Source organism: Sinocyclocheilus grahami, unplaced genomic scaffold, assembly GCF_001515645.1.
Source record: "Sinocyclocheilus grahami isolate Dianchi unplaced genomic scaffold, SAMN03320097.WGS_v1.1 scaffold700.1, whole genome shotgun sequence".
Lineage (NCBI taxonomy): Eukaryota > Metazoa > Chordata > Actinopteri > Cypriniformes > Cyprinidae > Sinocyclocheilus > Sinocyclocheilus grahami.
The window spans coordinates 421,721-438,876 of NW_015505879.1; the positions used below are offsets into that span (position 1 = coordinate 421,721).

At 36.8% G+C, this 17,156-nt stretch overlaps 1 protein-coding gene across 1 annotated transcript in view; it reads left to right on the forward strand.

The window, feature by feature from the left end:
- LOC107559806 (SLIT-ROBO Rho GTPase-activating protein 1-like) overlaps positions 1-17,156 on the forward strand; it is a 124,379-nt gene that overhangs the window by 18,554 nt on the left and 88,669 nt on the right. Inside the window, exon 2 of the mRNA XM_016243774.1 lies at positions 14,987-15,182. Within this exon, the coding sequence (XP_016099260.1) occupies positions 14,987-15,182 (196 nt within the window). The remainder of the gene's footprint in view (positions 1-14,986; positions 15,183-17,156) is intronic.

The following is a 17,156-nucleotide window of genomic DNA, read 5'->3' on the forward strand; positions in this document are numbered from 1 at the left end:
AGCTTTATTTATTTCACACTGTATAGAATGTAAAAACAAATATTGAAGTTACAAGAAAATATACTATTTTAGTTAGGGATGCACGATATATCGGCCACCATATCGGTATCGGCCGATAAATGCTCATTTTTTCTGTTATCGGTATCGGCCTGATAAGAAAATTTGGCCGATATCTTAAAGCCGATAAATAATGCATTATTTCCTTCAGAGACACTTCAGATGCGCGCTGTTCGTTTGCAGCCTTTTGTGCAATTGTACGTTGTAATATTGTGTTTATTTGATGTATATCTGATTTATCTCATATAGAATGCGTTTGGTTAAGTTAAAAGAGCACTTCAGTTTACCGGTGATAAACTCAAACAGCAGTGCACAACATTAATAACTATGATTGGGAATGTCGTGTATATAACATTCTAATGAGAAAATTATTATAATAAAACGTTGTGAATTCTATGGGTTTAATGTTTATGTTGTATTAATATTAATCTCAGGATGCATTTCCTTGAGTTAAATAAGCTGCCAGCAAAACGCTTCAGTTTACCATGTTCATTCAGCTCTTCAGCTTCAGCACGCGCAGCTCAAACGGCTGCTGTTTAAAACAGTGGTATTAATTTGTTACTTTTTCAAAATCATTGATACATTATTAATAATAACAACCGCTTGTATTTTTCTATTATTATTTTCATCAGCAATATGGTTTAGTAATTAAAATCATTTAATTATTGTCCGTGCAGAGGCTATTCCGTTTTATTGATCTATGGCGCATTCATTTTGATTCTTTACACGTGTAATGATGTCCAATGACTTGTTTGCATTATTTATGCATTATTTTATTTGTAAGACTTTTTTATGACTAAATTTGGTAATGGGAGAGTAAAATTATTTTTAAAACATACACCGTTCAAACTAGGCTGCTTATGTTGAAGTGTTCGGGATGTGGTTTTTAATGATGAGACCTTTTTTGTAATCAGGCTCTCAAAAAGTATATAAAATTTGGATATAGATTTATCGGCCAACATATCGGTTATCGACTTTCAAAAATAAAGGATTATCGGTTATCGGTATCGGCCAAAATTTTCATATCGGTGCATCCCTAATTTTAGTCTTTCAACTTCAAAATTCATGTTTAATTCAATACTTGCCATTCTTTGTAATTATTTGTGAAATTTAAAAAGTAAATCCTACACCAAACTTTTTTTCTGTGTGATTTGAGTATGAAATATGAAACATTTTCCATCTTGACAGCCTGTCATAGAGGTTATGAACTTGTGTCAATCTTTGGCAGACTTCGAGTTTGAGCACTATCTCAATTTCCCATCGCGTAAACTTCCCAGTGGCATCTCTGCATTACAATTAGAGGCCCTGGATTCACACCAGCTACTATCTCCTGCCCTTAGGGCTTGAGACTCTCTCATTTTACCTCTAATTACGTCTTTGTTACGGTGAATCCTTCTCCCCCAGAGCTAACATACCATGACAGATATTCTTGCGCAACAAGGCTTGGACTTGAATGTAAACGCTGTCCTTCTAGGGTTACTCTTCTTGGGCTTCATTGGTTGAAAAGACCTGTAGTTTAGAAAAGGTGCTGGGTTTTTTTTACAGGAAGTGGGGGTTGTAGGGAATGGGATGTCTTTAAACACTGTTTAGAAGATCTGGGATATAGTCTCAGATGAGCACTGATGGGTAATGTTTGCCATGTGGCCCTGTGGTATTTCAGTTGCATTGTTCCTCTGATGCTCATGATGGGCCTCATTGTGTAATTTGTCTTTTAGGCACACATGTGCTGTCCTGCTGTATCTTGTGTACAATTATCTCTTGTAAGTCAGGCTTTAGCCCCTTTTGTTGTTCAGTATACTAAAATGAACTCCAACCCAGACTGACAGGTCTGCTTGAGTATTCTTTGGAGAATCATACAGTACTATTTTAATTATCATGGTAAATGATTATAGTAATCAAACAGTAATATATAATTTTATGCCATCAATGAACCATAATACTGTCAAAATTGTAGGGTTAGTCGCAAGGTCAGTGTTTAAATCATCAAAGTTTGATTTTTGAAACATTTTGCAGATTACAAAAGAAAAGAAAAAAGAAAAGCATTCTGCATAAAGCACATGATTGCTCTTAATTAAGTCACTTAGATGTACTTATGCAGAGATTACTCTAATCTGTCAGTGTTTCTTGTACCATAGGATGCCTGCTTATTACATTAAATGCAAATGTCACAGCAGGGTCCAGTGGGAGCACTCAGGGTGTTATGAAGATGGACCAGGTAATAAAATGTATCATAAGTGAGATTCATGGCTTTTATAACAGAGCAGATTTGCTGCTTTGACAAAATGCCCATTAGCTTGTCAGCATGGAGCTTTTGACCTGTCCTGCAAGCCTTGATCTGATTAGCGGCAGTTGGCCTTTTAGTAGTAAATGGCACATAGACAGATTAGGTTTAGTGATTGTTGGTGTTATTTATCACCTTTGTGGGGTTGCTAAAGACCAGGTTAAGTGAAAGTTAGTCATAGAAGGCAGACAAGGGACTCCGTATGACTGTCTAATAAGTGGAGAGTAAAATAATTAAATTTTCTGCTGGTTGGACACTGAGATTAAATTTAACATATAGCATACTTACTTTTCAATATAGCATTACTTGCTTGCAAAATACAGTTGTCTCAACTTTGCAATATTTTAGATTGGATTATGTCAAACAAGTCAGACATTTTTATATAATGTTTGTCATAATGAAGTCAAATGAGCTAAATTTAAGTACAAAATGTACTGTGGCGGCATGGTTCATTTATTAAATTTGCAAGGTACTTCAAAGAATATCATGGTACATGCCCCAAAAAAATCATGCTATTACCTTGCTACCATGTTTCAAAAGAAATAGTGATGTGTCATTCTTAGCATAAATCAGTATTGATTAAACTAAGGATTAATTAAATTTCCTTTCCTTTTACAGCAGTGTGCTTGCTTTCTCTCCTCCTTAAAAGGCCAAAATGAACATAAACAAATACAAATCATGTGACATGACTGTTTATGCCATTAATGTTAGTCAGCATAATAATTGTTCAGTAATTGTTTTAGAACTTTTTTACTTTCATTATGTTCATAACCTGGTATTAGTTTCTTTAGTGAAATTGTGGAATTTCTCTGACATCTGCAATTTTGATATCATGATATAAAATATTAGATAACGAAATATACTCTCTCATAGTTGAGGTATACCTATGATGAAAATTACAGGCCTCTCTCATCTTTTTAAGTGGGAGAACTTGCACAATTGGTGGCTGACTAAATACTTTTTTTCCCTACTGTATAGCTATTGTATTTAAAGGTCATCGGATGCAAAATTCACTTTACATGTTGTTTGAACATAAATGTGTGTTGGAAGTGTGTGTACACATCCATCCTATAAAGATAAAAATCCACCCAGTGTTTTTTTTTTAAATCCCTGTGGCGAGAGGGGCGGGGCCGAGAGCCGTGGGAACGGAGCGAGGCCGGTGGAGTAATTGCGAATGCGCGACACCTGCGCCACTCACCGGTCTCGAGTCTCACGGAGGAGCTCTGGAAGGATACAAAGGAGGAGTGACGACAGGGAAAGACGAGAGAGGACCAGGCCTGGATTTTATTTTGTGTTTTGGTTTTGTTTGTGCGCGGCAGTCATCCGCGAGGGGCTGTCGCGCTATTTTGTGTTTATTTTATTATTAAAGTTTTGTTTGAGTGTTCGCCGGTTCCCGCCTCCTCCTTCCCGACCTACAAACGTTTGTTACAATCCCTATTTTAAAATCCCCTTTCTCAAATCTGGCTGTTCTGAGATTCCTGGCAGAATGACGTAGTTCTGCACAGGCCGCTCCCACGATAGTTGATTGACAAGGCCGTCTTACCTTAGACCCGCCCTGAGTGAGCTGTGAGCTGTCCGCCATTGTGTCGACTCCGGTGCAGGGGAAGACAAGAATGTCTCCGATTAAGCGATTGAGGTGTTCTGTTGTAGAATGTAATAATGAACATAGCAGTCATCATTTACTCCCAACATCTGAGCCGCCGAAGACGCAGAGGATTAATGTTACTTTCATTTTTGAAGGGAATGCGCCCAAATCCCCGATCTGCCTAAATGCATTTGTCATTACATTCGTGATCCAGCCTCATCTACAGAAGAAGTGAGTATAAGGGTTTTTTATGAATCTTTGCAAATCGCCTTTCCTAATATGTGCTAGTTAGCAAGTTTCACGGCGGAAGTTTACAGTCTGCTCGTCACCCCACGGAAGAGAGGGGCCTCGTACATGTACATTTTAACATTGGACAGTTATTGTCTTTCAACAATGTCATGACAATATTGGTTTTTCTGTCTATTCCTACATAATATACATATGTTGTTGGATACTCCTTCAGTGTTGTCATACTAGTCAATGTAAATGCACTGAAAAAAAAATTGGTGTAGAAAAAAAATGTTCATTTAGAAATTGCTAGTAAATTTCACAAATAATTACTATGAAATGGAAAATAACACAGCCACACTTTATTTTAAGGTCCAATCCTCGTTATTAACAAACCACTATCTACGACTTTTGCCTCAATAAACTCTTGCTGCTTATGAATAGTACTGTAGTAGTTAAGTTTAGGTATTGGGTAGGATTAGGGATGTAGAATATGGTCATGCAGAATGTGTGCTTTCTAATTAGTAAACAGTCAATATGTTAATAATAGGCATGATAATAAGCAACTAGTTAAAAGTGATAATTGGTCCCTATACTAAAGTGTTACCAATAATAACACAAGTATAAAAACTGAAATCTAATTTTATTTGAAATTAAAATTTTCATTTACATTCACCCACAGGATTCATTTTGTGGCCCAACCACTCGCTTAATGATATGTTGTAGTGATTTGTCTGGTGATCATTGCTATGCTTCGAAACGTTAGCACCAAATAGTCGAAAGTTGCATTACAACACTCAACCACTATGCAATGTACTGTATAGTCTGGCGTTTCTCTGCAAGAATCATGTGAAAGGGCCTTTAGTTTAAGTGTCCAGCACTGTTTATGGTCTGTGGTGTCTTTGTCAATGGCGTTCAGTGTGATAAACCGCATATGTTGGCTGATGAGAGATGGAGTTCTGCAGGTGTGTCCTACAGATCCTTACAGTTGTAGAACATTAGACCGTGCAGATGTGTTTGAATGAACTAGTGCTGCCCAGGTGTTTGTGTGTGGGATTGAACCGCCTCACGTGTGGTCCGTGAGGCCCCGTCTGGCAGCTCTAGTGGGCCCCCCAAGCACTGAATGCAGTTTCTTGAATAGAGTTGTCACGTCAAACACCACACTGCAGGGCATTTAGAGTTACTGCAGCATTTTTGATGCAATGATCATTGAAGTTCAGAAAATTTTTGACGTGAACAATTCGTTTGATCTCTGGTTGTGAGAAGGTATGAACGATCTGAGGTAAACATGATGTAGTGTTTGTACTGCTTATTGACCTCTTAGATGTCAGGAAAAGCCCCATCTAATTACAGGAGAAGATCTGTTGGCGTTCCACACGTTTCCAAGAGACTTACTTCAAATGTGGCATGTCCTGGCAGCTCCCTCAAACAGTTACTATTGTTTTTGCAATGGGAGAGGGGATGAAACGTTATCCACGCTCCTCGTTTTCAGACTCTTCTCGCTGGCATTTTCCAAACAAAAGAACAAAGTGAGCCCAAGGAGCATACAATGTCATCTTGCAACATAGTGGTACTTTCTTCTGAAAAAAAAATGTGTGGGAGAAAGTAGCCCTTTTGCAGTATGAAACCGTAGTCTGAATGTGTGTATTGAGTTTCGTGTGATGCTCTCCCCTCCCCCGAGGGCAGTTGGAGCAGCTGGGACGGCCTGGATATGAATCACTAAAAGAAGGGCCAGTCTTCGCTCACAATGGTTGTACGTTCATGCACCTGATGCAAGAGTTTTTTTCTCCTTTTTTGTCCTCCTTTCTCTTTCTTGCTCGTTCCCTCTTTCTTTGTTAATGATTGAACCTTTTTTGACCCTCAGCAAAGCTCCTAGCCTTATTGTGGATACAAAAAGCAGCCCTTTATTCGGATAATTTTAAAAAGGGCTGTTGTTGTTAACTAAAGCTAAAATAGGTAACACATTCTTGTTAATGGAAATAAAGCAAAATTTTTATATAAATATCAGATGAAAAACCTAAAGTAAACAAAAATTAGAAATGCCACCTTGGCAAATAATTGATAGTTTAGAAGTTTAAGTTAAAGCACTACATGTAAACGTATTACAAACTAGAAAAAAAATGTAAACTGAGTTTAAGAAATGAAACCTAAATAGTAATATTCCAAAAATAAAACTAAAATCTAATTCAAAATATTAATAAAAACTATAAAACCATATAAATAATACTAAAATTGCACTGTTTTGAAATTGGCAGATTTTTGTTCAAAAAACGTTATTGGCCGAAATGTCTTTCATGCATCCAGCTCAAACAGATATCAGACAGCAGCTGAATAAACAACCTTCCCCATCATAATATAATTATAAATCTCACATTTCTTCTGCTCCACGTCTTTATTTGGGTTGGATTTGAATGATGACTCTCATGGGCCTCCATAATTATGTTTAGTGATTGATAGTGATGTTCTACACACATCTTCCTGAAGTGGGCCTGTCTGCTCTTGTTGGGAGGATTTAAACCATTTCAGCAGCCAGTGGGTGACTGGCTCAAATTGTTAACTTCTGTCTTTATTTTTTATAATTGGCAACTTGTGAGAATTTATTTCTGATTTTAAGCTTTATCTCACAATTACCTGTTTTAGTTTTAAACTCTAAATGTGAAAATGGATTTTCAGACTTTTGGGAAACCTGTTTGGAAACAGTCATATTGCCGCTAGTAGCCAGAATTACACACTTCAGCGTAATATTTATTTATAGGGGTTAATTAGGTTGTCTGTGTATTCATATTGTTTGTATAATCCAGTTTCTACATAAATCTCATTTGAACCATTTTTTCCCCACTACATCGCCGTTGTTTACTTCAGCAATTTACACACATAATATTACTACTACTTTTTTTAACAGTCATAATACTACTATTAAATATATTTTTTGTGCAGAATTATTTAAAAATTCACAGTCAATACAACAGTACAGTGTTCCTAAATGTCTAAAGGGAAATAACTGATCTATGTTTAATTATTTTGAGTATTGGTTTATTTCTTATTACAAGATTTATTTTTGCTATACTTGGCCCCTTGTGTTAAAACATGGTGCCAAGATTAGATAGTCTCCCTGCTAAACTCATTTATTTATCTTGAAAAAATAACTTACTGATATTTACTCAGTCTTGGCTGACCACATTGTTGAGAATTTTGATACTTTCCAAGCCATTTTATTGGCAGCTGTGCTTGGCCTCAGTCTAAAAAAGGAGTCTCCAAACATTGAGTTAGTTTCCACGGGTGTGCTATTGATACGTGTTTAAAATTTGAGGAGAGCAGCGGGTAAGTGGAGGAGTTTCAGGTCAGGGGAGTTCATGCAGTAGGGTGTAATTTGGTCCTGTTGAAGACCTGAACAAGAAGGAATTGCTTCTCAGTGGGTCAGTAGACCACAGTCGGACCAGACTCAGAAGACTGCCTAAGGGCCAGTCTTTCCTGTTTGTGTATGCAGGCCTCCAGACTGTCTCAGGAAATGGTAATGAGCTAATAGCTGGACTCTGGCCTCTGAGGTTCAGACTTCCTGCTAGGTTTGAAGAAGACTTACAGTCAGATAAAACAACACGTGTGCTCTATGTTCATGTTGGCACCATGTGAAACGGCTTTATAGAGAAGAGCCACATCCAGGGGTGGCTGGTTAGATTAGTAGTTCAGATTTTACGTTTTGACTGGTCCTAGCACAAATAATGCTAAATATTATTTTACATAGTTATTTTTATGTGTCAGAAGGATATGTATGCCAGAAAAAAAGAATAAATAAATCTATATATCTATAATAAATATGATTATATACAGTGCTTGAAGTAGAAAAAAAGGAAGTGTCGGTACTCACCCCCCCCACCCCCCCACACCTATTTATTTATATTAAATAAATAAGTACTTTTTAATACTTCACAATGTACTGTATGTATAGTGCCACAATCAATCAATAATTAAATAAAAGTTTTCAATACAAATTAGCACAAGTCAAGCTGCAATACCAAACAGGACCACAGGGAGGTCCACTAAATACCACTAAATCACCTGCCTTTACTACTATACGGACCCATTCAGAATCGCTAAATCTCTCTGACCACCGCATAATCAGCGTTCATTGTAAAACACTCTTGCTTTTAAGCCAACTACTATAATTTTACTGACATCTGGATGAAAATCACTATTCTTTCCGCAATTGCTGATGAAATCGGCCGTGTTTTCTCTGCATTAGCGCTGTTTTGAACTTTCTGTTTGAATTCGTTTACTGCATCCTTGGACTTTCCAGGAGTTTACCGGTTTAACATGATGTGATCGCAAAAGCCTGCTTCTTTTCATTTTAAGATATTATTTTCATTCTAAAGTACTGATTCAAATGAGTAATTTTCAAATTAATTATTATTCTACTACTCTGCGCGCCTCCCCTGACATGCTCTCGCGCCCCACACACTGCACACACTTGCATTCATTCACGTGATTGGTCGAGATGAGAGGTGATCCCGCCTGGATAGTGTGATTTATATAGTGTCCTTTCTAATCATATATGGGATCATATAATCACCCAGACCCTGACGCTTTTACTCTGAGTACCGGCAACATGTCAGAAGTGCTGGTACGCACAAAAAAGTGCAGGTACTCTAAAGGCTAAAATATAGATGTGCCGGTACTGTGTACCGTTGCGTACCGGCCCACTTCAAGCATTGATTATATAGATATTTTCTGACATTATAAATATGTGATCTTAGTCTGAAGTTGTTCTAATTAACATTACAAAATTTTGGATGAATAAATCAAAAGTAGTTTAGTACACTTACATCAAAATGCGATACTAGTGTAATATTAAGCAGCAAAATACTATTTAAAAATGAATCCTGCATGTTGTGCAGTTTCGTTTACTACACGTACTGAAAGCGTGCGTGATGTTATGCTCACAGTGTTTTCAGCCTCTGCCACCTCAGTATATGAGTTTTTGACCTATTGTCATATGATATAAACAGAGAAACTAAAAGTCTTCACTACAACCCTGTCAAAATAACAGTTCAGTTTCACTTGAATCTGTGACAAAAAATGTTACTTAATGTAATAGTACTACTAAAACTAAAGAATTATATTAAAACATTATTTTTAGGGAATGTTTACCAGAAAAATAAATACACAGCACAGTATTTCTGGAAAAAAAAAAAAAATTTATACAATAGATTATTTAGAGATGGTTTTGATTTTTAAAATTGAATGAAACCATTAAAATGAAATCCAAAAACTGAATGGAAAACAGAATTTTGTAAAAATAAAACTAAATTTGAGAAAAAAAACCTATTTCATAGGGCCTTAAAAACTACGTTTTTGTTAAGATTTTAATAAATTGCTCTTAAATTATGTACGTTTCATGATTTCAATTAATTTGACAAACTTTTTGATTAATACAATTTAGAAGAGAAGAATTAGAAGAATTAAAATGGAAAAACAGAATCCAGAGAAATTAAAACGGGGAAAAAATTGAATTTGGAAAAAAAATAAAAAGGAGTTTGAGGAAAAATCAAACTGATTTCATAGGGCCCTAGCTTTTGGCTGCTTTTTAAAAAAAAATACTATATGAAGTAAATTACAGGAGATGTGAAAATATCTAATTTTCTCCCCCTTAGGATCAGTATAGTTATGTCTTACCACAGGAGGGTTGTATGACAGTCCATAATGTCAAACTGATGATAAATATTAGTAACAGAAAGGATTCTGGCTGACATTTTTTTTAATCGATTCCTGTTCTCAAACACTTGGTGGAAGGTTGCGGTTTTATTTTCATAGACTCCTTTGAAATGGACTTTAAACTTTGGTAACTAACTTATTAGTTCAAAGTAGGCTTACATTTTTTCCCCACACAAAATATATTTTGAGTTTTTCATTATATTATATTTTATTTATTTTTCTTTTTTATTTAACTTTTGTATTTATTTATTTATTTGTTGATTTCGGGAGGAAATTCGACCTAGACATACTTTCTTGGAGTTCTTCCACTCGCTAGCATATTTTGACGACAAAATAAAATGCATAATGATGCATAAGATGCATAATGGTCACAAACATGCACTCCAGTTACTTCAGTTCACCTTCCTGACTAATTAAATATAACTAATTAAAAAGAATACAGTGACTTGCTTGGGAAGTAAGACCTCATTAAATTGACTTAATATTTTGCTCACTTTTTAATCTTTTGTCTAACTTCTGTTATGAAATCGTTCCAAGTCTGCATTTATTCTGTTTAGGCCTTGTGTTGATTTGTAGTGTGAACAGTGCGGTTTGCAGGTTGGCTTTTAGTTTCTGTAACAAGATGGCTTGTTAGTGGTTAGAATGGAGGCTCACTTCTCTTTGAGCTGTCAAAAGTAAGTAGACTTTCCTTGATGGACTGGAGTTGGTAAAAATCAATCTGGCTATGGGCGATCACATTGCTGCACACATTGCTCCTGAGCCCTGGCGCAAGGCCGACTGACTGACGTCTCCCAGCTGTGCTGAACCTTATGAAAACAGGATATTCCCCCAGCCACTGCCCACCTGTCTACATGTCTTCTGAAACAGTCACTATCTATTATGAGTATGAACAGGGATTTTTGTTCCCATAGGGTATAATTGTGATTCTGATGACTTGCATGATTATTTAAGGAGAACCTGTTCTTACATGAGTTGAAGGCCTTTAGTTACAGTGCACATTAATGGTGTTCAGATAAAACCATCTTGTAAAATCTAGTAAAGAGATATTTTCAGTTATTTTAGGTGAACTTTTTTTTGATGGAAACAGAATAATACAAAATGAAAAAGTAAAATGAGGATAATATAAAATATAGTGTATCTATATGTATAGATATAACTATAATTTTTTTAAATTAGAAATTTTAATAGAAACAAAAACATGAAAAGTGTATGTATACAGAAGTTTTTTCTGTACACAGAAATATAGCTGTGCCCCAGTAAAATATTACTGATAAATTTATGGCTGACAATAAAGATTACCATATGGGTCAAAGGCGAAAAAGGGTTTAAGCATTAAAAACAATAAGTGTAATACTGCTTTAAATTGTTGTTGTTTTTCCCCAAAATTAAATTTAATTGCAATTTTATGTTTGTTTTTCTGAGCAAAAATAAATATCATACATTTCCCTGATTTACAGAAGAAACCCACTAAAATGTCATTCAGTGTAACAATCTTTTCAGGCATATTTACAACAAAAATCAATTTATGACACATTAAAAGACTAATTACTTTCACCCCAAAGATACTAATTAGTTGTAATTTTAAATTTTTAAAATTTGCCCATTTGTCAGTAAGAACTTTTTACTAACTTAAAACACAATCAAATTGAATATGCTCCCTCATTCTTTTATATATTTTAATATATATACACGTCAGAATAAGCACGTTGTTTGAATTTTTACATAAATATTGTGTTACACTGAATGACAATGTAACATTATTTCAACCAAATTATGAAATTTTATTCTCCAAAAACTTATTTGAAACCTTAAAATTAGACACTTTACTTACATTTAATGTGCTTTCTATGGACATAAAATCACTTTTGTAAATTTCTTTTGATGCGGATATCTTAATGTCTCTGACCCATATACCAAACTATAAATTATTTTGATAATATTTAAGCAACCATGTTGTGCATTTGCTGTTTAGAGTCAGAACTAAGCCAGATTTGCGAATAAATAACACTTTTGATCTAATCTGACAAACAGATTGGCAAAAATGTCTGAATTTGTTTGCTGTTCAGTTTGATTAATTTAGACTGTTATTTCACACACTCCTCGTGATTTTTTCCCACACACTTCTTAATGAATTTTCACATCAAAATAGTAACAGGATACTTCAGAAGACAGAAAACAAAAGATATTTACCTAAATTTCATTGTAGAATGAAATCTGCAAATGTTTTAAAAATAATTTTTCAACAATTAAGCAGCTCGACTCTGTACTGCAAGGCCAATTTATATGAAATATGTTTGTAACTGTATCTAAAAAAAAGTATCGAAATACTGGGACATGTTTTTGGATGCCTGTGCCTCAGTACTGATGAGAGGCTGGTTTACAGACGTTTTAGATACGGTATCCAGCAGCATGTCACACTGTATGACTCTGCTGTCATTGCTTGGCATGTCATATCAACTATACATTGTTTGGCATCTCACTTAGGTAATTGAGTAAATGTGACAGTCTGGAAAGTATTCCCAGTCCCGAGCTGTTAAGCAGATGGCAGTTCTGGATAACCCAGTGCATTAACACAGGTCTCCTGACAAATGCTGCTATTTCAGGTAGCGCTGATGAGAACGTCTGCATACAGGATTCTGGTACAGTATGTCCCACATAGCTTTTGGCACAGAGTGTATGAGGAAAAAGTGCAGCATGCTGCTTGGATTGGCAATTGAGAATATTGAAGCTGTCCTGATGGCATAGATATGGTCATGTTGCTCATTTAGCTGCCCCCAATTCTCATTACCGTAATGCAAAAAATTGCTGGTTTGTCATTACATTTTCTTTTCTATTTTGTTAGCAAACTTGAAGTTGATAAACTTAGAAGTTGTAAATTGATTTCTATGAAAGTTTTTTTTTTGTCTTTAAAAAAAAAAAGAGACTAGTTGAAATTATGATGATAAATAGCTGAAGCTGTGCTTCCATCTCCCAGTATCAAATTCAGTGTGACGTATACTAAACGAATGGCTAAAGTCTGTTTGTCAGAGTCTTTGTTAGAGAAGTAGTAATTTATTTATTTTAACGTACGGTGTAGGTCATAAAAGGTTAAAAAATGGTCTCTGTTATCTCTAATTTGGCCCACAACCTGTTGTTTGCTCACATTTTCCTGCAATAGCATGCAATCTCTGATATACACTCGTCCCAGCCATTAGCTATCTTGGTAACCCACCTGCGAGCGCTGAAATTGTTGAAGCTAACTGTAGAGACAGACAGCAGAGGGCTGATTTTTGGATTCCACCTTCAGGTCTTGTTTGTGCAGTATCAGACGGCTCACAGGTGCTCACATCTATCTCTCTGTTTGAAGTGGATCACAGGGGCTTTGATCAGACACACGGTCTAACACATGCTTCAGCACACTGACTCCATGCAGATGTTTACCATACACGTGACCTCACAGGGCCAGGAATGCTCTTTGTAATCAGAGAGGGTCACTCGATACTGGCGACGAAGGAAAGCGGAGCGCAGAAAGTTTTATATTGCTCTTGGAATCTCTTTGAATGTCTTTGAGGTAATGGTGTGTTGTAGGTTATGTAATGGATACTTAATCATCGGGTCATTACTGCAAAATATGACATGTCGGAATATAAAAATGCTGATACTTCAGCAGTCATTATGGAAAAATATTTCAGAAAAAGGTGTTTTTGGTGCGAGATAATATTATTAATCCTATTTATATTAAACCAGACGTCTTATTCTACTGCATGTATTTATAGCCTGTCATTAAAAAATTCTACTTTTTTATGTTTTATTTAATTAAATCAATTAATTAATTTTATTTATTTATTTAGGATATGTTCATAGCCTGTCATTAAAACATATAGCATTGGTTCTCTACATTTTTGGTTAATCTACATTTTACATTTTAAAAATGTAATTACATTAATTCATTAATTTTATTGTTATTTGTTTTTATTAAATTAATTAATTAATTACTTTTATTATTACATAATGTTTTGATTAATTTGTCAATTTGTAAAATTGATTTGTTTTTTTATTTACTTTTTAGGCACAATATCAGTGAGATTTTAAAACCAACTCTACGAAGTTTTGCTACACTACAAACATGAAAACACCAATTTAGCATCAAATTGAAAGCTTTCAACAAAATTCAAGACAGTTATTGTTGGACATTACAGGAATAACTTTGATGTTTCCATTATTATGTATAATCTGTAGTTTTAAATTATTTATTTAACTTGGAAGTAAAAATGTGCCTCTTCTCTGCCTTGCATAACTAGTTCTATCAAATATATTTTTACATTTTATCGAATGTTCTTATTTCTTACCTTTTCTCCCTAATTTCCCTTCACCTTCGTCAAACAATATATGTTACTAACAGTTCATGTTTAAAATTGAGGGCTTTTTCTTGCTATTTAATTTCTTTAATAAAGATTATCTGGGGGCTTGTCCAGGATATTATTACTATAATATTGTTGAAATATTTGTGCTTTTATAGCATTTAGTTATTGTGTATCCCATCAAAGTGGTCACTGTGGTTCAGAGAACCCATATTATGAGAAATACATTAAACATGTTGGGTCACTTGAGGGCTGAGAGAGGAAGTCTGAATGTATGTTATGGTATGGAGCTGCAGAGCCTTCACAGTGCACTGCAAATTTAATGAGCTCCATTTCCAGTGACAAGGGGGCACTCACATGAGGAAACCGGAGGTAATTTGGGCAAAAAATGCTTGTTAAATGAAGTGGAGTGCCTACATGGCTGTACTAGCTGTACACACATTGGCTTTAGAGAGTCATTAGGTTAGTTTCTGGGACCGTTCCTCATTCCGGCTTTAATGAAATGCAGCATAAGGGTATTACCTGCTCCACCTGAGAAGCCTGGATTTTTTTTTTAGTATTGCTGATACTGCACAATGAAACTAGCCCAAGGCAAATCTGAAAGCTTTATTTATAGAATATTGCTGGCCATTTTTAAAATTTCTGACTGCCTTTGTTGAGCTGCTAGCAAGAGGTTTCCAGAGCACCGTTGAAGCGTGCACTAAAACTGATGATTTGTCTTCACTCCTTTTGTGATTTCTATTGAGAGACTCTAACAACAAACCATGTTTGGTTGTTTTTGTTCAGAGATTCGAGCCCAACTGGTGGAACAGCAGAAATGTCTGGAGCAGCAGACGGACATGAGGGTCCAGCTCCTTCAGGACCTCCAGGACTTCTTCCGCAAGAAGTCTGAGATCGAGATGGAGTACTCACGCAACCTGGAGAAGCTTGCCGAACGCTTTATGGCCAAGACCAGGAGTACCAAGGACCATCAGCAATATAAGTGAGTGTGTTAAATGAGTGTTTTATACCGTCAACTCTTTTGTGGTTTGAATTTAGAACTACTTGTACTCGAGCCCAAATTTTTAACCACTAACCTACATCCTTATTATTATTGTTGTCTAAAGTGTTATCATTGTAAAATTGAACATTGACTTCTCCTAAATTGTGTGAAACATGAATGATTTTCAAATTATGCTGTCTTTTATTCAGAATATGAAAGCATGTTAATATATGTATGTGTGAAATATTTTATTATATCTTTTCATGTGACAACACTGAAGAAATTACACTTTGCTACAATGTAAAGTAGTGAGTGTACAGCTTGTATAAATTAGTGTAAATTTGTCCCCTCAAAATAACTTGACACACAGCCATTAATGTCTAAACCGCTGGCCGCAAAAAAGTGAGTACACCCCTAAGTGAAAATGTCCAAATTGGGCCAAAAGTGTAAATATTTTGTGTGGCCACCATTATTTTCCAGCACTGCCTTAAACCTTTTGGGCATGGAGTTCACCAGAGCTTCACAGGTTGCCACTGGAGTTCTCTTCCACTCCTCCATGACAACATCACGGAGCTGGTGGATGTTAGAGACCTTGCGCTCCTCCACCTTCCGTTTGAGGATGCCCATGCTTGGCCAATCCATCACCTTTACTTTAGCTTCTTTAGCAAGGCAGTGGTCGTCTTGGAGGTGTGTTTGGGGTCGTTATCATGTTGGAATACTGCCCTGCGGTCCGAAGGGAGGGGATCGTGCTCTGCTTCAGTATGTCACAGTACATGTTGGCATTCATGGTTCCCTCAATGAACTGTAGCTCCCCAGTGCCAGCAGCACTCATGCAGCCCCAGACCATGACACTCCCACCACCATGCTTGACTGTAGGCAAGACACACTTGTCTTTGTACTCCTCACCTGGTTACCGCCACACACGCTTGGCGCCATCTGAACCAAATAAGTTTATCTTGGTCTCATCAGACCACAGGACATGGTTCCAGTAATCCATGTCCTTAGTCTGCTTGTCTTCAGCAAACTGTTTGCGGGCTTTCTTGTGCATCATCTTTAGAAGAGGCTTCCTTCTGGGACGATGGCCATGCAGACCAATTTGATGCAGTGTGCGGCAAATATCCTGAGCACTGACAGGCTGACCCCCCACCTTTTCAACCTCTGCAGCAATGCTGGCAGCACTGAAAATGTCCAAATTGGGCCCAAAGTGTCAATATTTTGTGTGGCCACCATTATTTTCCAGCACTGCCTTAACCCTCTTGGGCATGGAGTTCACCAGAGCTTCACAGGTTGCCACTGGAGTCCTCTTCCACTCCTCCATGACGACATAACGGAGCTGGTGGATGTTAGAGACCTTGCCCTCCTCCACCTTCCGTTTGAGGATGTCCATGTTTGGCCAATCCATCACCTTTACCCTCAGCTTCTTTAGCAAAGCAGTGGTTGTCTTGGAGGTGTGTTTGGGGTCGTTATCATGTTGGAATACTGCCCTGCGGCCCAGTCTCCGAAGGGAGGGGATCATGCTCTGCTTCAGTATGTCACAGTACATGTTGGCATTCATGGTTCCCTCAATGAACTGTAGCTCCCCAGTGCCAGCAGCACTCATGCAGCCCCAGACCATGACACTCCCACCACCATGCTTGACTGTAGGCAAGACACACTTGTCTTTGTACTCCTCACCTGGTTGCCGCCACACACGCTTGACAACATCTGAACCAAATAAGTTTATCTTGGTCTCATCAGACCACAGGACATGGTTCCAGTAATCCATGTCCTTAGTCTGCTTGTCTTCAGCAAACTGTTTGCGGGCTTTCTTGTGCATCATCTTTAGAAGAGGCTTCCTTCTGGGACGATGGCCATGCAGACCAATTTGATGCAGTGTGCGGCAAATATCCTGAGCACTGACAGGCTGACCCCCCACCTTTTCAACCTCTGCAGCAATGCTGGCAGCACTCATAAGTCTATTTCCCAAACACAACC